Source organism: Myotis yumanensis, unplaced genomic scaffold (assembly GCF_028538775.1).
Source record: "Myotis yumanensis isolate MYYU_CA2020_CCGP unplaced genomic scaffold, mMyoYum1.0.hap1 SCAF_10, whole genome shotgun sequence".
NCBI lineage: Eukaryota > Metazoa > Chordata > Mammalia > Chiroptera > Vespertilionidae > Myotis > Myotis yumanensis.
The window spans coordinates 7,983,677-8,003,581 of record NW_027223761.1 but is presented as its reverse complement, the minus strand read 5'-3'; the positions used below and the strand labels follow the sequence as shown (position 1 = coordinate 8,003,581).

Genomic DNA, 19,905 nt, shown 5'->3' with positions numbered 1-19,905 from the left:
CGGCTCCTAGGGTGTTTGTGCCCGAAAAGGATGCCCGGCCTTCAGATGGCAATTACGCCCCTTGCAGCGGCCCCCGCCCTGACAGCACACGGCCAGTCTGGGGCTGAGTGTGGGTGCGGAAGGTTCCGGGGCCTGAGGCCAAGGAGGCCTGCAGCTGGTCGCAGAGATGGGCGCGTCCTGGGACAGGCCCCGCCTACCTGGGGATGTTTTCATTGACGGTGGCGCATCCATAGAGGAAAACGATGACCCCGACAATGGAGGCGGGGATGAGCATCTGGGTGTACACGCCCAGCCAGGCGAAGTACAGGCCGATCTTCTCCCCAAAGTACTTCCTGCACGGCGGGCAAAGCCAGAGAGACAAGCTCACTCATTCTGCACCGCTGGGAGACAAGTCCCGTCCCCTCCCCTGCAGGGAACAGCTCAAAGCAGCCCCTGGTTCTCTGGGCCAGGAAGTAGAGAGTGGGCGGGGCTCTGAGCCAGGCTACCAGGTTTGGGGGTGCTCTCTGCTTTCCCTACGTCCGCCCCCCCCCCCCCCAACGCCCCGCTGTGACCCGGGAGAGGTGTTTGTGATACGCATGCCATGCAGGTGGGCGCGATGCATGGCCCGCGAGGCTGCCAGCTTCCTTCCTGAGTCGGGTTCAGCTAAGAGCTGGCACTCTGGCCTGGGGGCACCAGGAGAGGGCCTGCGCCTCCTGCTGAGTGTCTCAGATGCCGTGATGGGTTCAGACGAATGCTCATGGGCTGAGCTCTGTCTCCATGTCCCCAGAGGACACACACAGCTGAATCTGGCCCACCCCCTTCCTGCCCTCGGGACAGAGGTCCTCTGGGAGAGGACACATTCTTTTCTGCCTCTCAGCACAGCAACGCAAGGACCTGGCCCGCCGCCCGGCAGAGTCAGGCCGGGCTGCGAAATTAGGAGGAGACAGCGAGTATGAGGAAAGAGCCCAGTGATGGTTCCTCCAGTGAACTACGGCTGCTGGTCCTGCCGGGAGGCCTCGGGTCAAGTTCAAACAGGTTCCCAGGCACTGAACAGTCAGGGCAGCTGGCACATGCGGGGACATTTATCCCACTGGCATCCAACGGGGGGTTTGCCTCCCACAGCCGCTGCCCGGGGAGCCGGGCTGCTCTCGCTTACCTGACCAGGTCGATGGGCTGGTACTTATAGAAGACGCCGTAGCTGGCCCACTCTTCGTACAGGAGCTGGCAAAGAGAAAGCGGCGAGGGGCTGGTGAGAGTGGGATGCTCCCAGTTCCCTTCCCAGAACACAGGGCTGATGTTCTCTGCTCACAGCTACATCCTTCATTCATTCAACAAACACTGGCGAGAGTCGGACAAGGGCCAGGCCCCATGCTGGGCACCGGGCTTTCGGAGGGGAGCTGGGCAGACACAGCCCTGAGCCCTGGGCCCCTGTCCTGGTGGGGGAGATGGACATGGAAAAACTGGGTCACGGCCTTCAGCTCTGGAAGGGTCCCAAAGAACCCACCCTCGGGGGTCGCTGAGCTGGCGCTGAAGGCCAGCGATGGGGTTGGGGCTCCCCGAGCAGGAATGAGCCTACGTTTTCAGGTGAAGGTGGGGATGGGAAAGAGGCTTTGGGCATCTTTGTGGAATCCTCTCCCTTCGAAACCTGATCTAAAGCCACCCGACACTGTAAGCCTTTTCCATTTAGGTTTCCCGGTCGCTCCCGTCACACACGGAACCATCGTGATAAAGGACAGAATCTACTTGGCTTTGGAGCAAAGAAATAAAAGTGGCAAGATTAAAAAAAAAAAATCTCATGGGATGCACAGAGCTCGACGTTTGTCTCCTGAGACGGGCTGTCTGATTAAGACACTTAGTGAAATAAATGAAGCCTGCACACACCGTTACCCCCGGGCTGTGGGCAGGAACGGTAATGAGAGGGACAGATCGGAAGCTGTGCGTGAACACGCTCAGGGTGTCCCAGGGACGCCGCCGTGTCAGGACTGCTGGCTGGAAGAAGGAAATCCCACACACAGGGGTAATCCGTGCTTTCCCACCTTGAACTCCAAGCCCAAGGTCACACGGCTGGCTGCACGGGAGCGGGGGCCCGCCTTGGGGCCTTCCGTGCCTCGCCACCTGTCTCTGCTGGGCAGGAGGTGGGCATGGGGATGCCGTGAGGACTCGCCGGGGTCTCTTCTGGATGCTGCAGCTTGCCCTGTGTCCTTCTTTCTTTTCTTGATAGTTAAAATATTTTGGGGGTCTCCTATGCTCAATTAAAAAATTTGGGGGGTCTCTAATGCTTAGATTTTGCTGTGGCCCCATCTTATCATTCCAAGCGCTCTATGCTATGGACTGAATGTTTGTGTCCTGTGTGACTGTATTTGGGAAGTAATTAAGGTTAAAAGAGGTCATAAAAGTGGGGTTTGGATGTGACAGTACTGATGCGGAAGAGATGCGGGAGCGTCCCTTCTCCACGCACACGCAGAGAGGAAAGGCCCTGTGAGGATGTGGCCAGAAGGTGGCCGTCTGCAAGCCAGAAAGCGAGCCCTCCAGGACACCACCCCGGCACCACCTGGGTCCAGGGCTTCCAGCCTCTAGAACTGTGAGACTAAATGTCTGCTGTTTACGCCGCGCTTCTACGCGGTTCTGTGCCTGCAGCCCGAGTTAACACATCCTCCTCCATTTCTGGGCACCCACGTATATTCAAGTCTTTGAAAATGAAAAATGTGTAAGAAGCTTGCTGGGTGGGTCCAGCTTCCACAGACCAGGGAGTCAGGGCTCCCTGGACATGGGCCCCTGCCGCAGCTGAGCGAGAACGCCCGGGAGGAAGAGAGGCACCGTGTTTGTTCCGTCAGCGGTCCACACGCACCTCTAAAAGCAGGGAGGAAAGAACGCAGGAAAGCAAAGCGCAGTCGCAATAAATCCCGGTGAACCTGGCTGTCAGCATCCTGCGTTTTGCCTGCTCTGATCTTTATGGGGTAGCTGCCTTCAGACCTTCAGTCCTGCGAGTGGTACAAACAGGATGTATTCAGCAGGACTCCAAGTTCTGACAGATGAATGGCCAGGCCTGCTGCTGGAGAAGGGGGTGGGGGGAGAGGGGAGCTTTGCAGCTTCGGGCGGGCAGGGAGCCAGGTTGCACGGGGCCTCCCCCGCTGTGCTCTGAGCGGGGTGGTTGGCTCTGCTGAGTCTGGAGTGGCCATCCTGGGCAGACCTCTCTGAGCCTGGTGGGAGGTCCTGCGTAGACCCTAACCACTGAGCGCTGAGTGCGTGAGCTGGCCCTCCCCTCCGAGTCCTGGTGGGCATCCGGGGCTCCCCCCTGGGCCCCATCGCCTCCTTTATACTGAAGGGCGCTGTCCTTCCTGCCGGTCACAGAATGAAGCCAGACGGGCTCACGCACAGAGGGAGCTCCGTGGAAGGCAGAGGGCCGTGCTCCCTGTCTCACACGCCTGGCCATGCAGAAAGCGACGCACAGCCCACAGCTGCACTCCGTGAACAGGGAGGTCGGCGCCAGCAAACTCTGGTGAGACTGCACAGCACCTCCGGAGAAGCAAAATGGCCATCCCTGTCCGGGGCGGCTTCCTCCCTTGGCTGAAATCAAGTCGCTGATTTATATCATAGACAGGCTGGGAGGTGCTGGGAAGGAAGAAGGGAGGCAGAGAGGGAGGGAGGAGAGGGGGAGGGAGGGGAGGGAGAGATCCTGGGAGGGAGAGAGAGAAGGAAGACTGGCCCAGGGAGGGGTGGCACAGGGGGGAAGCCAGGAGAGCCTCTGAAGCCATGGCCATGTCACACCAGTCACCATGTTCCCGAACCTGCTCAGGGGGACCGGCCCACAGCAGGCCGGCCACCATGCACCCACAGCTGTGCCAAGTGGGGCACACCCCGATTTCTACATAAGCCACTTTACCTCGGTAAAGTTCTCTTCCTGCCAAGCAGAGAACATCCATCACCCTGTAGCTGTCAGGGTAGAGAAATCTGACTTAAGATTTCCCTGTTACCATTGGCAGAACTCCCAGGGTGCACCCCAGCCTTATGAGCAGGGTGGGAGGTGCCGGTGGTGCCCTGGGTGGGGAACCGGCGGCTCCAGTCACAGTGACCTAGAGCTCTCAGCACCCGGACCTCAGAGGGGGTCTCGGCTCAACCTGCCAGCATTCCTCCTGCCCAGACCTCCCGCTGGGCCCACACGCTGGGCATTGGCGCAGTTCTTAATGGCTGTGTATGGATTTGCCCTTTGCCGTGTCCCCCCCTGAACGCAGGCCCCAAGAAGACCAGGTTTGTTTGGTCTGTGTCGTCCCCAACACCTCCAATAAGGCCTGGGGCAGATAACAGGTTTCCAGTCAGTAACTGCCAGACGGATGGATGGATGGATGGAGGAATGAATGAACAAAGGAAGGGAGGGAGGAAGGAAGCATGGGCCGGGCCCTGTGGCTCTCAGTCCAGCCCAGGATGGAGCCACCTTAATCCACACCTGCAGGAGGCGACCGGGTGCAGAGGGGAGAGCCGCACCCACCCCCCCGGTTGTGGCCTCGCCTGCCTCCTGCTGGGCCCCTGCTCCTGCAGCTCAGCCAGGAAGATGGCCTTGGCTTGCCGGGGTCCCCCTTTCCGTCCTGTCCCTGGGGTCAGCCACACAGGCTCCTGCCACTGACAGGATGCCATAGACTTTGTCATTGGAAAGGCAAAATATTCAGAACCGGGCCCCTTAGAGGGAGTCATCATGGGAGAATGAGAGGTTCTCTAGGGTTCTGAGTTAGGACCTCAACACCTGACTGGACATCTTCCCTCCTGGCCTCCCTCTCTGTTTTCCTTTAGTCCATTCCATCCATCCTAACTTTTATCTGTTTGTCCATTGTCCATCCATCCACCCACCCACCCATCCACCCACCCACCCACCCACCCATCTAATACTCCCTGACTAGCCCCCCAGGCCAGGCCTCATGTTCATTGCTGGGGCATAACATTAAAAAGGAGATGGAGGCTGGCAGCTTTCCAGGCAGAGAACAGGTGGGTCTGGGTGAACTCGGAGCCATGCTGGCTGGGCCTGGCACACAGCAGTGTTCAGTAAATAGTTCCTGCCAAAGCAACTGGGGAGACAGTCTTGGCACTGGTGTGATCATCGTGCAAGGAGCCTTCCGACTGGCAAGGCAGCCAGTGTGGCTGGAGTGTGGGGAGGAGGGAGGGAGACTGGGGTGGAGGGGCCTAGGGCCTGGAGGATGGGATTGGGCAGAAGGGGGTTGCTGGTGCCAAAGGGGCACAGAGACAGAAGGAAGGGGGCTTCCGAGGCCGAGTTGGCCAGGCCGGGCCTGGGGAGGGGCTGGGGGAGTTCCGCAAGTCATGGGGTCTCAGACGAATGCCAGATGTTCCACTAAAAATAACCAAATATGTAATTTTGTGCTAACCCAGATAGCATCTTCAGCTGGGTCCTGGGCGGGCAAGTTGGATCAAGTACCAGAGGTTTAAAAACACGTATGGGGGGCTGGAGGGGGCGGGAATGAGGAACATTCCAGAGCCTGAGGTTCCTGGCCCTGCCATCTGGGACGAGGCCACCACTGTGAGGCTCGTGGGGGAGCGTCTCTGCTCTCCACATTGGAGGGATCCGCTCTCGGGGTGAGAGGCTGGACAGGGGACGAAAGAGACACAGGGCCCAGGGAGGGCTGCTCCCCGAGGGGTGGGGGGGAACCGAGAGGGGTGACTCGGAGCCAGGAGCAAGGCTGGTATCTGGGCGTGGGCATGTGTGCAGGACGGCAGGGCAGAACCTTCCAGAGTGTGGAGGGCGGAGAGGTGGCTGTTGTGGGAAGATGTGTACACGTAGTGGGTGGGGGGAGGAGGCGGGGGAGGAACAGAGCTTCCTGGAAAGCCTGGGGGCTGGAATCAGGAACACCCACTGGGGAAGGGAGGAATCATGTTTCCAAAGTGCATCCCACGAATGCTAGCTCAACAACTTGTCCATTAGAAAGGGTTCCACCCTCCTGCACTGCTGGTGGGAATGCAGACTGGTACAGCCACTGTGGAGAACAGTATGGAGTTTCCTCAAAAAACTGAAAATGGAACTCTCATTTGACCCAGTGATCCCACTTCTAGGAATATATCCCAAGAAGCCAGAAACACCAATCAGAAAGGATATATGCACCCCTATGTTCATAGCAGCACAGTCCACCATAGCTAAGATTTGGAAACAGCCTAAGTGCCCATCAGCAGATGAGTGGACTAGAAAACTGTGGTACATCTACACAATGGAATACTACGCTGCGGTAAAAAAGAAGGAACTCTTGCCAATTGCAACAGCATGGATGGAACTGGAGAGCATTAGGTTAAGTGAAATAAGCCAGTCAGAGAAAGATAAATACCACATGATCTCACTCATTTGTGGAATATAGAGAACAACATAGACTGATGAACAGGGACAGATCCAAAGACAGAGAAACAGCGACCAGACTATCAATCCCCAGAGGGAAAGTAGGAAGGGAGGGGGTAAGGGGAAGAGATCAACCAAAGGACTTGTATGCATGCATATAAGCCAAACCAATGGGCACAGACAACAGGGGGATGAGAGCATGAGGGGGGGGGAGTTAGGGGTTAATGGGGGGATGAGGACACATTTGTAATACCTTAACCAATAAAGAAATTAAAGATAAAAAAAGAGAAACGGTCCCAGGTCAAGTAAGTTTGAGAAACACTGGGTTGAATACCATCCAGCAAGTTTCCCCAGGGTGCTGGGGGCTCTCTATGCAGCTGGCCACAGCGGTTCCCACACTCATCTGCCCGGAGCAGGGCAGGATAGGCTGAATGTCAGCAGGGACGGCGGCGGTTGCGTATCCCGGTTAAGACACAGGTTTACCCCGGCCCGGTCCGGGCAGCATCTGAGCAGCACAGATAACCTGCCACCGGCGTTTCTGAGCATCAGAAGGAGAAACCAACCGAATGGAGTTCACCGACGTTCTCCCTCAACTGTGGGAGCGGAAGCCCTGTCACCACAGATGCCCATGGAGCAACCCGCCCTGACCCTCCCGAGGCCCAGGGGCCCCTCCAGACCCGGCCGGAGCCCCTTCTCTCCCTCGCGTCCACTTACTTTTCTGTCATTGAACTCCACGTCCTCACCTTCATACTCTCCCTGTTGGAAAAGAGAAAAGGGATGTTCTTACCACCCAAGGGCACTCTCGAGTAATTTCCATTCCTAACGTTTCCAAACAGACTCCACAAACACCCACTGACCCGGTTAAGATCACCCTAGGACGAGACTTCACCCAGAGCAGGAGGTGGACCAGGCCTCCCTCCGTGATACAAATCACTCCGTGTGTCCCGAGTGCCCTGCCCTCCACCCGACCCAGAGGCCAAGTCCGAGAAAGGACTGTGGCCAGGTCCCTGGAGGTGCCTTCTGGGGCTGGAGAATCTATCAACAGGGTGAACACACCTTCCACTCTGCAGGATGGCCCCAGTGTCTCGGCCCCAGTGCCCCGTCTAGGTGGGGCCCCTGTCACTCTTGAGTGTCCCAGGAGAGACGATAAATGATATGGTAACGGCACGTACAGATCAGCAAGCCCAAATCTCCCATTTTACAGATGGAAACATTGAGGCGCATTGATTTTCCTGAGGATAGAAGGCTGAATTTGATCCAACCCGGGACTCAGATTCCGTCTCCAAGTGCAATGGAAGAGGAGGGTCTAAAAGTCAAAAGTGAGTCCCTTGCACCAGCTTTGACTAAGCAGGAGCCACAAGTGAGGGGCTCAGTGAGGGCCCGGTGAGGCTGGTCCTGAGAACTGCCCGACAGATAAAGCTCTGAGGCCCCTTGGGGGCGTGCCCACTGCCCGTTCCACCACCAGCCCCCCTCCAGGTGAGGAGGACTGGGCCACCTGGCAAGCAACCCGGCACCCTGGTCCTGGAAGGGAGATGCTCTGAGAGTCTTAAAGGACTCTTCCCTGCCCTGTCTTTCTTCTCATGGTGGAGTAAGCCACCTGGGCCCCACAGTACCGCATCTATCTAGAGGTTGGTTAGCTGGTGACCTCAAGGCGGGGAGATGCCAACCAGGAAGGAAGCCGAGTGGCCAGCTGAAATGTCAAAATCCGTTCTCTGTGGCTGACACACTGATTACAGAGACCCCCTGGGGGTCTCGCTCAGAGCACACCCCATTTCGGCAGGTGTCCTCTGGTTGGCACCCCACACCTTGCTGACAGGTGATCTTGCTGAATAAATGATTGAATGAATGAACAAACGAACACAGTGAGCCAGGCACTGGAAGGGGGTGGCAGTGCTGCGGGCATGCACGGAGGGCAGCGAGCAGAGACATCGAACACCTTAGTGGTGGTGAGATCGGTGATGAAAAATTCAGAGCTCAGGCAGCGATTTCCACCCGGTGCGCCACAAGAATTTTTAAACAATGTAATACCTGACTATTTAGTCAGGCGCACTGACCTCTTTTCCCTTAGACCAACGGTTCTCAATCTGTGGGTCGCGACCCTTTGGGGGTTGAGCGACCCTTTCACAGGGGTCGCCTAAGACCATTGGAAAACACATATATAATTACATACTGTTTTTGTGATTAATCACTATGCTTTAATTATGTTCAATTTGTAACAATGAAATTGGGGGTCACCACAACATGAGGAACTGTATTAAAGGGTCGCGGCATTAGGAAGGTTGAGAACCACTGCCTTAGACTGTCAAATAAAAAATGATAACGGCCAACATAGTAACTCTCCTGTGTGAATGAATCAAAATGGTATCTATATATATGTTGTTGGTTTTTTTTGCCAGATTGCCGTAGAATTTTAGTAACTAGGTTATGTGTGTGTGAGATGAAAAGGGTTGAAAAGAGCTAGGACTACACAGCATGTGTGAAGAGCCTGTGCCGACCAAGGAGACTGCGCCTTCACTATGGGCAGTATTCTCAAATGTTTAAGAGCATGGGGTGCACGTGGCCCCGCTCACAGCCATGTCTGAACACCAGCTTTGGTACTGAAGGAGGTGGGTGTCCTTCAACTGTATGGGAAATTCACGGATATAAAGCTCCGTATTCCCTCAAGACATCCCAAGTCTATAACCTGGCCAGAGGATCTAGGCTCCAGGCTCCACTTCCTCTTGGCTGTCTTTCCCAGCAACCCCAGCCTCAGTTTCCCCATCCGTAAAGTGGGAACAGTTTGCTTACACTGCAGACAGACTCGATTGCTGGACAAATGTGGCAGTGATTGGGGGGGGGGGGGCGGGTGCATTTGGTGCCCAGGGAAAAATGAGGTGGTGGTCCACTAGGGGATGGAGGCATAGCCTCGGGTCAGAGGGCTGGCTTCTGGCTCTAGCTCTCCCCAGAGGCTGTGTGACCTTGGGCAAGTTACTAAACCTCTCTAGTCCCCTTGTCTCCACTGAATTAAATAAAGTAAAGCTCCTACTAAATACAGTTCTTTGCACATAGTAGGTGCTCAGAAAAGTTGATTTCTCCCCTTTCCCTTTCAAGACTTAAAGGTCTGACTTAAAACAGGCAGGGACTCTGAAACATTTCCGCTTCTGTGCCCCTGACCCTTGCCAGGAGTCCTCAGCTCAAAGGCCACGTGGGTGATGGAGAGGGCTGCACTCCTGGTGCCAGTGGGACTGAACACCGAGCCTGAGCGCATGGCGGGTGGGTGAGCGAGGCCCCTCTGGACCCCTGGCTCTGTGGGAGGAGGCGGAAGCGATGGTGGGATCTGTGGGGCTCTGAGCCCTGCCCTGGAAACTTTCATCCAGCAACATGGCTCACCGAAGCAACTTGACTTGGTCCAGCCCATGTCAACACCACATTGATTGAGCACCACTAGGTGCCAGCATCGGGTTTTCATGAGATACATGCACAGTGAATGGCCGCCCAAAGCGGTGTCTTACTGGGACCAGAGCATCAGAGGCCCCGAGGAGGCAGGGAGAGATCACGGAGTGGGGAAGGGGAACCAGGCAGGCGTGGGTCGATGTGATGCTTCGTCTGCCCTGGGAGGGGAGAGGTGTTGTCCAGGCAGAGGCGGCGGGAAAAGCATGACAGGCAGAAGGAACAGCATGCACGAAGGCACAAAGATGGGAAAGCTGGCCCAAGAGGTCACGGTTTGATTCCCCGTCAGGGCACATGCCTGGGTCGCCAGCTCCCAGTAGGAACTGTGTGCAGGAGGCATGCGATCAATGTTTCTCTCTCATTGATGTTTCTCTCTCCCTCTTCCTTCCTCTTTCTAAAATGTCAATAAAAAAAATATTTTTTAAAAAGGTGGGGAAGCCAGTTGACCTCAAATCCCTACAGTGAGTGGTGAGGGCAGGGGTAGCAGGTCAGTGTTTCAGGGGTCGGCCCTCTGCTGCTCTATACCAGTGATGGTGAATCTATGACACGCGTGTCAGAGGTGACACGCAAATTCATTTTTTTGGTTGATTTTTCTTTGTTAAATGGCATTTAAATATATATAATAAATATCAAAAATATAAGTCTTTGTTTTACTATGGTTGCAAATATCAAAAAATTTCTATATGTGACACGGCACCAGAGTTAAGTTAGGGTTTTTCAAAATGCTGACATGCCGAGCTCAAAAGGTTCGCCATCACTGCTCTACACCCTCCATTTGTCCAGTCCACTGCTGCTGAAACCCCTTTCGTTTCTGCATTCCCTCTGACAACCCCACTGGCCCTGGCAACGGGACAGGGCGGGCATTATTCCCAACTGGCAGGTGGGGACACTAAGGCTCGGAGACCACCAGGGGCTATTTCCACTGTAGCCGAAGAGGAGTGAGCAGGGCCAGCGTCTGAGTCCCTGGCCCCCCAGGCCTGTCCTCTCCGGCTTCTTGGCTCCTCGCCGTGGCAGTAACGCACATTTGAAAAGTTCGAGATCCTCTGTCCGGGATTCCCACACTGCTCAGGCCTCACGGCCCATTCCCAGTGCCCCTCTGAACTCTAGACCGTTTCCATAGAGACAATGAGGAGGAACCATCTCGCTCTCTCCACCCCGGAGCCAAGACAACAAGGGGCTGAGGCCACGGGCTATATTTGTCAGGGGGATCCCAGTGGGATTTGGAGATTCAGCTCAGGAAGCCGGCCACTCGCTCTGCAGAGATAGAAACATGCAGAGCCCTGGCCACTCTGCCAGAACCCGGGGGTTGGGCAGGGCGGGGACCAGCCAGGGGAGACAGGTCCTGGACAGCTGGCCGAGGTTCAGATAAGGCTGGAGCAGAAGCTCCACCACCACCGTGTCTGGTGGATTTGCTCTTCAAGAAAAGATGGCCCTGTAACTCCTCGGTCCCCACTCGGGGGAACAGGGAAGGCCTGTGCCCAGCTGACATTTCAGGGCGAGCCAAAGCAGGAAGCCGAGACCGCAGGATAATTAGAGCTCCAGGGGGTGTGCGGGCCCATGGGGATTCTGGAAGGCAAATGACGCAGAGATAAACCCTGTTGTCAAGGTCACTTACATCGTGCAGAGGGTAGGCAGCCGAGTAGACGCCATTGGCCAGCAGGCTGGTGATGCCTTAAAAATAAAGGCAGAGAGAGAGGATTATGGACCACGCGTGTCCCCTGCTGCTCCGCGTCCCGACAGAGCTGTCCCGGGACTGTCGCAACCACTGAGAGTTTTCACAGAGCGAACCACACCTGGCTGCACAGAGCCCAGCCACCTTCCTGGGGCGTCCTCCCCAGGTTCGACCCGATGACACACACATGCTCGATTGGCAGAATCAGGAAGACACCCAGGAAACCCCGAGAGGAAGTTACGTCTGGAAGGAAGGAGGAACCCCAAACCGGCAATTCACCAACGACCCCGCCTGCTCGAGGGCAAGCCTGCAGATCGGAAGGATGATTTCGAGTGGTTAGAAAAGCTGAATCACAAGAAAAATATGGATGGGAAGGAAAATTGATGGTGTCAGAAACACACATACAATTTGGAATTAGATTTTAGGTTGATTGGAAAAGCCAAGGAGGAGGCCTGCGGCCCGGCACGGAGGGCAGAGGCACTTACCGTATTTACCACACTTTCGCCTTTTACTTAAAAGGGCAGAGTCCTTCTTTCTTCCCTCTCCTTGCCCTGTTTACACATCCGGCTATTAGTTACATTAGCAAAAGGGCCTGAAAGCATCGAAGCTGTATTTGGGGGAGAGCCCTCCCTGCGGCCCAGTGCCCCTGGGGCAGTGGGATGAGAGTCAGGCCCTTATTCGCAGACCCCAGGCCCTGCACGGAGTGCACTGTACCAAGAGCCACACCAGCACTTCCTGTGGATCAGGGCAGCCCACCCTGGAAGACAGTGCTGTGAGAGAGGCTGGCTGTGCTCCGTGTCCCGGGGACAGTGCTGTGGGGATCGGGTCCCGGGACTCTGGTCTTGGTCCACACACACATTTTTGGGATTCAGTGCTGTTGAGGGGTTTCCATGAAGCCCCTTGCTGGTCACAGAACCACCTGCCTGGCTCAAGAGGCGTTCTAGGGAATATGTGGGTTAGGTTTTGCACTGGCCTGGCCGGCCCACTTTCCACTGCTGTGAGAGTGCCGGAAAGGGGGCTTCTGGAAATCTGCTTAAAAACTGTGTCCACCATTAGTGACCTGGAATGGTCAGGGCACCTGAGGGCTCTGGGCAATCCAGACCAGAGAGAGGCGGGAGCACATGGCTGAAATCACACACAAGTGAGTTCGCCTGCAAGAAGAAATGGACCCGGGGCCGAGCCAGCATGGCTCAGTGGCTGAGCATCGAACTATGAACCGGGAGTTCACGGTTCGATTCCCGGTCAGGGCACATGACCAGGTTGGGGGCTTGATGCCCCAGTAGTAGGTGTGCGGGAGGCAGCTGATGAATGATTCTCTCTCATCATTGATGTTTCAATTTCTCCCTCTCCCTTCCTCTCTGAAATCAGTAAAAATATAAAAAAAGAAAAGGAAAGGATGTGGGGTGTGGTCCAGGTCACTGGCTCCTCGCTGTTCCTAGGACCCTCTTAACACGGAGCTGCCTTCCTTCAGGTTTGGGCCTTCTCTGACCACTGCTTCTCATCCCCACCCACCCCCAGGCCTCCCCACCCCTTGCAACAGGCAAGTTTAGGACCTGGTGCATCTGATGATTTACTGTCTATTTTCCTCTCCCAGAACACAGACCCCTGGGGGCAGGGAGCACCTGGAGGGGCCTGGTGGGTGACAGACTCCTCAGGTGCTGAATGAATAATCTGGAGGCCAGTAGGGCTTTCAGACAAGGCGCCCATGTGAAATGGGGGTGCAGCGTAGGTGCCCCCCACATCGATCTGCTCTGACACCAGGCTCTGGGAACCAGGCCTGCCAGAGAGACAGCGGGAACACTCAGTGCGCCCACCCCCAGGGAGCACCTGCACCCGGAGGCCCCAGCCCCCGGCTATCAGCAGCTTCCTAGGGAAGGGGCCCCACAGGCAGCCTGAGCTCCCAGACGTACTGGGGTGCTAGATCCATGCTTCCTCCCTGTTCTATTACTCCCTGCTCTGTTCCACCCTGCTCTGTCACACCGCCCCCCCCCCGCCCCGCGCTCTGTTCCCCCCTCTGTTCCTCCACGGCTCTGCTCCTCCCGCTCTGTTCTGCTCCCCCCCACCCCGCTCTACTCCCCCCTACTCTATTCCCCCCTGCTGTACTCCTCCCTGCTAAAAACTGTCCACTGAGCCATTCTGGAGGCTCTCGCTCTATTGACGGTGGCCAGGCCTGTGGGGACAGTTGTCTTGGGTTCTTCCTGACCTCTGGCTGAGGCCCCACTCCCTCTGACTTAGGACATGGGCTTAGAGATTTCAGGCCTGGAAGCGTGTCCCTGTGACTGGCCATCGGTCCTACTGGCCAGAGGACACACAGCCTGTCTAACCCTGGAGGGTTCATCCTCACCCCGAGTCCTGGACTTGTCCAGGACCATCACCTGCCGAGCATTTTACTCCTCCCACTCTCCCACCCCCTCCCAGGGCGTCCTTCCTTCCGTGGGGAGCAGGCGGCAAGGATTCTCACTCCTGGATGCACAGACCCCGGCTCCTACAAGACCCACCCTGCGGCCCTCGCCACAGCCTCACACCCTCAGGTGGTTGTCCAGTGTGATACACTGCAGCGTGGACACCGCCCCCGGCAGGGCCTACCACAGCTGGAGAAGAAGGAGAATCGGCTAGAAAAGGCATTCCTTTGCTCTGAACGTTCCAGATTAGCAAGCTCAGCCTGCAGCTGTGGGCAAGGGACCGGCGGCGGGGCGGTGCCTGTCCACAGGCTTTGATTGGTAAGGCTCTGGACACTGGCCCCCGAGGAGCCCAGCTCGGGTGGTTGTGCGGCAGGTTTCAGAATCAGGGCGTGTGGTGAGGGGAGCACTTTCCGGCAAGGCCTGGTGTGAGGTTGCATCGGTCTGGTATGGGGCTGCATCGGCCTGGAGGGGCTGCTGTGGGCCATCACCCCGGCTGGAACCCTAACTACTTCTTGCCGGACTGTGAGGGTCAAGAGAGGGTTAATACACCTGGTCACCCTACAGCGGCCAGCAGCCAGGATTTACCACCTTGCAAATGCCTCAAACCAAAGAGGAGACTTTGGTGCCGAGAAGTGCGGGCCGTAAAACTGCCCCGTGGTTCCGGTCCCGGAACGGCTCTCCTTTCTGAAACTGTCACACGGGCTTAAATCAAAACCCTCTAACAACTCCCAAGCCTGCCCGCCCCCCACGGAGATGATGCCGAGGCGAGATTACCACTGGGAAACCAGCGCTGATGTCAAGCCCCAGAAATGTCCTTACCCATGCTGTACTTGGCTTTGGTACACGTTGTTCTTTTCAGAATTTCATAGACCTAGTGAGGAGACAAGAAGGGGGCGGACAGTTACTCGGGCTGCAACGGCACGCAGAGGCCGCCGTGTGATCGCCGAGGAGGGACTCGGTCGAGTGTGGCCCGTGATGACCTCTTCTCCGGGGACTTTTCTGCGGATGCTCGGTCAACAGTGTTGGGGTTTTGATGTTCTCAGGGATAAGTCAGTGCGTTTCGAAGGGGTCCCATCTTTTACTTTCCTTCTCGAAGCACCGACTCGGTGTTGTGCTAGTCTCAGGGTTAGGGGTTGTCCCGTGGGCCCTGCATCATGGGTTACTGTCCCCCTGGCTATGAGGTGAGTTACAATTCAGAGATGTAAGCACCCAGCTAATAGGGCAACTCCCGGTGTAGCCAGGAAAGTTCCAGAAACCCCTAGTGGGCAGATCTCAGGATTCCATTCTGCTGTCAGGAGGCAGCAGAGCTCAGGGTGCTGGCAGAAGCCCCTCCACCCCCACCCCCCCAAAAGGCTCCCATCGCACGCCCCTCCGTGCCCCATTTGCTAACAAAACATTTTGCCTGGTGGCCTCAGGAGCCCTGGCAGGGGAGTCCGCCTGCCTGGGTCTGAGTCCAGGCTCTACCACTTGTAGCTGTGTGACCTTGGGCACCTACCTCACCACCCTGTGCCTCAGTTTCCTCATCTGCAAAATGGGATGAAAAGAAGGGACCTTGCACCATAGACATACAGGGCAGAGCACACCCATCCCCCTCGCAACCTTCCACTATCCCACTCACTTGGGCAAGACCAAGAGCCTTGCAGTGGCACCCCAGGCTCACCTGTCTGACCTTCTCTTCCCATCCTGTCTGTTCCAGTAACCCCAGCCTCCTGGCTGCTCCTCGGACTCACCAAACCCTCTCCCATAGCCTAGGGCCTCCAACCTGGCTGCTCCTTCTGCCAGAAGCGCTTGTCCTGAGATCTAAATGAGAGGGACCTAAACAGACAGGCCACAGCGCACCTGCCATTCCCGCCGCTCTGCCTTCTAACTTCTGTCTTGTCCTGGAGTGCATTTCACCACCTGCCCTATTGCTTCTCCGCCCACCAGTGTTGGGTACACACCAGGTGCTCCATAACTGCCCACCGAATGAATGAATGAATGAATGAATGATGGCCTACTCAGATGACTCCCTCTCGTCATCCCCCAAATCTAATCGGTGGCCTCTTTCTGACCACGCTGATTCTCCCAGAACTGCCTCCTCCCACCCACCTGCCGTCACAGCCGCATTCACAACCACCGCCATGAATCTGCCTGCACTTTCCATCTGTTCTCCCTCAGCCGGCTACGGGCAGTGATCTTTGTAGGACAGATCTGACCTCACCTTAAACCTTGCTCCACAACCTTCTATGGCTCCCTAGTGCCCAAGGCTGAAGGTCTAAATCCCAAGCCAGCACATTGGCTCTTTCCCTGCTGTTCCCGACTCCTACCTGCCTACAATGACCTCACACCCATGCCAAATACTGTTGGGACTCAAAGACCATGGAGCTGACTACCCAAGGGCAACGTTTTGAATCCAGAGCACAGGCAGTTTACAAACTGGCCTCCAGGGTCTCTGGGAGAGAGTGACCCTGCCCCACAGGTAAATGGCCTGATGGAGGGTTCAGTTTATACTTACTGCCCTATCAAAATTGCTTTCTGTGACTTGGGGGTCATGGACTGATCCCCAATGTATGAGAACTAAAACTTTAGATTCACGTGTTCCTCCCTTCCATAATAGCAAGAGTGAATTTACAAATGTGCACCTGCCCTGTGCTCCGGGGATAATGTGAAAAGTTGGGGAGCACATATGTAATGGAACACGGGCACGTGGCTCAGTGAACACCGCTGGCCACTCTCTCCTGTCCCGTCCTGGGGTAGGAAAGGGGAACCATTGAGGTGAGAACTGGGGGTTCGCCCAAGCAGTGGGCATCCCAGAGAGAGGGGTTCCCTCTGGACACTGGTCAGCCCCAAGCTATGCCGGGTAAAAGAGTCCCCCCTCATTTATAATTATGGGATTTAATTGCTAAAACTAATCAGTAACACGGTTAACAATAAAAATCACAGCCTCTGTTCCAGGCTCTGCGTCCAGGTGACCCTCGGAGGAGGCCCCCGCTGCCCTTTGAGCAGGAAGCCAGGATCGCCGTGGTTCTCACACAGGCTCTGTGACTCCCAAAGTCACGAGGCCAGGAGGGACTGGTGGGGGGGACAGGACCCCGATCTCCCTGTCCAGGCCTCGGCAGCAGCCCCCCACATCCATGTGACCGACGCACTGTCTCTGGCCTGGTAGTTATCTGCTCAAGGTCCAGCCCTGCACCCCCCCCCCCCCCCCCGCCACCTCACCCACCCGGCTGGGCTTTGGGGCGGGGAGGAGAGGGCAGCAGCGGAGGCTTGGCTGTGGCTGGGCTGCGAGGTTAATTTCTTGTTTAGATAAAAGTTGGGTCCTGAGCCACTCAGGGCCCAGCTTGGCGGGCGGACAAGTTGGCAGTCAATGGATAAACATTAAACCAATACTGTACCTTGAATAGGGCAGGGTGGCCTGGTCAGATTTCAAACCTCGGTTTGCTCATCTGGCAAAGCCTCAGATATCTACCCCAACCCACCCGGCTCTGCGAGCCACTGCCCATCACGCCTGCCTGGCCGCTGCCTGGGCCACTTCTGGGCCTGGGCCCCACAGTTAGGAACCTGCAGATTCCTCTTAGGGCCCAGGGAGCTGTGCTGGGAACAGCAAGACCAGACCACCCAGAAATCACCCCAGGGTCTGGAATCCCTCTCCCTCTTTCCTGCTGCCACCCCCTCTCCTCCTCTCCTCCCCGCCCCCCTGCTGGGCTGGGCCATCCTCTGGGCCCCTCCAAGCTCTCTAGGTTTTATTATCCTAATTATTTCTGTCACAGACAATTAGAGACACTTCCACCCCGAGGAGTTTCTCTGAAATGAAATTATCCTCCCTCTCCCTGGGGCCACCTTGCTGGGGAGCTGGCGATACCCACGTGCACACGTGATACTTACTATTGTGCTGCGGGTTTTGCTATCGAAAAAGGAATCCTTGTCAGACAGGTCAAATCTGTTGAAATAATAAGACACAGTTTGCCGGAGTCTGAGAACCACGCTGTCCCCATGAGCATCAGCTGTGGAATTGGCAGAACTGTCCACAGCCCAGGTGTGACCAGATCCTGGGCACTTGGAACAGTTTATCCCTCTCCTCCCCCACCTTTTCTCCAAGAGGATGGGAGACCCTCAGGGGTGGGAAGTGACCCCAGAGGCAAGTGTGCTCAGACCTCCCCTCGGAAGACCCTGCTTCTGTTAGGGGCAGAAATAGAATATTGGGGACCAGCTACAGTTACCTATCTATGTAATAGAGGAATATGCAAATTAGCCAGGACATTGTAACATCACAACCGAACAGCAGGGATCTGAGGCTGCATGGTGCCTGGCCAGGGTGAGGGACCTCAGGCCATCCCCCCCGCCCTGGCACTGGGCCAGGGGACCTGAGGCTGCGCCCCCCCACCCAGAGCCAGGCCAGGGGACCTGAGCCTGCAACCCCCACCTGGAGGGGCTTGATGGGAGTGGGGCCGACCCGGTCTGGGTCTCACCCAATGGGGGTGGAGCCAGCCGGGTCTGGGTCTCCTGCGTTTTTGAAGCGCCTGCGGGTGGTGGGTGGGGACTTGACTCTGGGTCCCGCGGAGCACCCCAGACTCTGACAGGAGGGAGATTTTCATCTACATTTTACTAATTTTCTTTAATCTCTGACACTTCTATGATAGAGAAAGGGCAAATAGCAATATTAAAATATTTCCTCTAATTAATTCCCTTTTAATGTGCACGAATTTCGTGCACCAGGCCACTAGTAAGAAATATTCATCGTGCTCTGTTAACCGTGATGGTTCTGTTCTGATTAGAGAAAGCACATTCTAACCTGGTTGGGAGGTGCACGCCCTGGGACATGGGAGCTACCATCAGAATGCAGTCTGTCCTCCCCTCCAAAGAACTGCCTATTAGCATGGAAAGATTTACAACCTCGAGGTCAAAATAATCTAGTCCCAGAGGCACCCATCCTTTGCAACACCCAGCCCCTATTGCCTGTAATGATTATACCTTGCCAACTTCCCCTTGCCTGTAATTCCTACTTTCCAACGTAATCTTTGCCCTTCTACCCTATATATGCAATTGGCTTATGGGGAGAGGAAGTGCAGATGTTTGTGGATGACCTGCTGCTCTCCCATGCTGCCAAAATTATTGGAATAAACGCTCATATATGATTCAACCCTGTCTCTGCTTAATTGGCTCAAGTAGTGACAGGCAGCCTGGACCCCTTGGCTGTCCAATTATACACCCTTTTGAGGACGGTCTTGGTGGGCAGTTGTGGTCTCTGCCTCAACACTGCTGGGGGCAGGGATGGTATCATTCCACCAGCGTGCTTTCTGCATAAGATCATCTCCCTGTAACCTTCAAATGGGTTTGATTCTGAGGTCTTGGGCCACCTTGAGGTTGCCTAACTCTTCGGAGTGCACAGGGACATCGGTGGGGAAGGTGACCCACTCTGCAAGGTAGGGCTGGGAGGGTGTCTGGGGGGAGCCTGGCAGTTAGCCTGGGCTGGCAGGGTTCGAGGGAGTCGGCCGGGGCAGAGTGAGGGAGGCCAGGCCTCGGGTCCTGGCCTGCCTCTAAGGCCCTGGAGCTCTCTGTCTGGGAGCTGGTGGAAGAAGCTGGGCTGAGCCACTTATTTCTTATCCCTTGTCCTGGGGAAATGGGCGGAGTGGGGTCCGGGACCTCTGAGCTGTGACTAACGCATTTGCATTTGCTAGGCAGAAGCCCCAGTTCTGAGCGAGGCACAGGTCTCCATGCCCGTGAGAGCAGGGGTGTCTGGGACACGCCCCCCTTGCCATCAAAGTCCCACTGCGTTCCCAGAGCCCAAGCTACTTATTCCCACCACTGCCCGCACTCCAGCTATGCCCAGTGAGGGCCCAAGGAGGCCTTGCAGCCACCACCGCCCCAGGTGGCTATGCCCCACTGCCCCGAGGGGTCAGGGAGGCGGAAGGCTCCGGAACAGATACTGCACTGCCAGGCAACCCCACTGGCTGCTGAGTCCCTGGGGCCTCAGGACTCCAGCTGGGACCACTTTTCAGTTCCTGCCTCCCAGCTCTGCAGCCTGCAGGAGGCCGCTCAGCAGCCCCTCTCAGGGGATGCATCCTAAGAGGGACAAGAGGGATGGAGCCGGGCAGGAGGGAGGGAGGGGGCCCAGA

General features: G+C 56.4%; 1 protein-coding gene across 4 annotated transcripts in view; it reads right to left on the bottom strand.

Annotated features, from left to right (window-relative positions):
- ANO1 (anoctamin 1) overlaps window positions 1–19,905 on the bottom strand; it is a 73,516-nt gene that overhangs the window by 36,082 nt on the left and 17,529 nt on the right. For 2 of the 4 annotated variants that reach the window (XM_070427713.1, XM_070427712.1), the window contains 7 exons: window positions 17,675–17,729; window positions 14,630–14,681; window positions 11,894–11,959; window positions 11,352–11,407; window positions 7,022–7,063; window positions 1,136–1,200; window positions 198–332 (listed from right to left, as the gene is read on the bottom strand). In XM_070427713.1, the coding sequence (XP_070283814.1) occupies window positions 198–332; window positions 1,136–1,200; window positions 7,022–7,063; window positions 11,352–11,407; window positions 11,894–11,959; window positions 14,630–14,681; window positions 17,675–17,729 (471 nt within the window). The remainder of the gene's footprint in view (window positions 1–197; window positions 333–1,135; window positions 1,201–7,021; window positions 7,064–11,351; window positions 11,408–11,893; window positions 11,960–14,629; window positions 14,682–17,674; window positions 17,730–19,905) is intronic. The other 2 variants (XM_070427711.1, XM_070427714.1) reach the window with 1 other exon arrangement.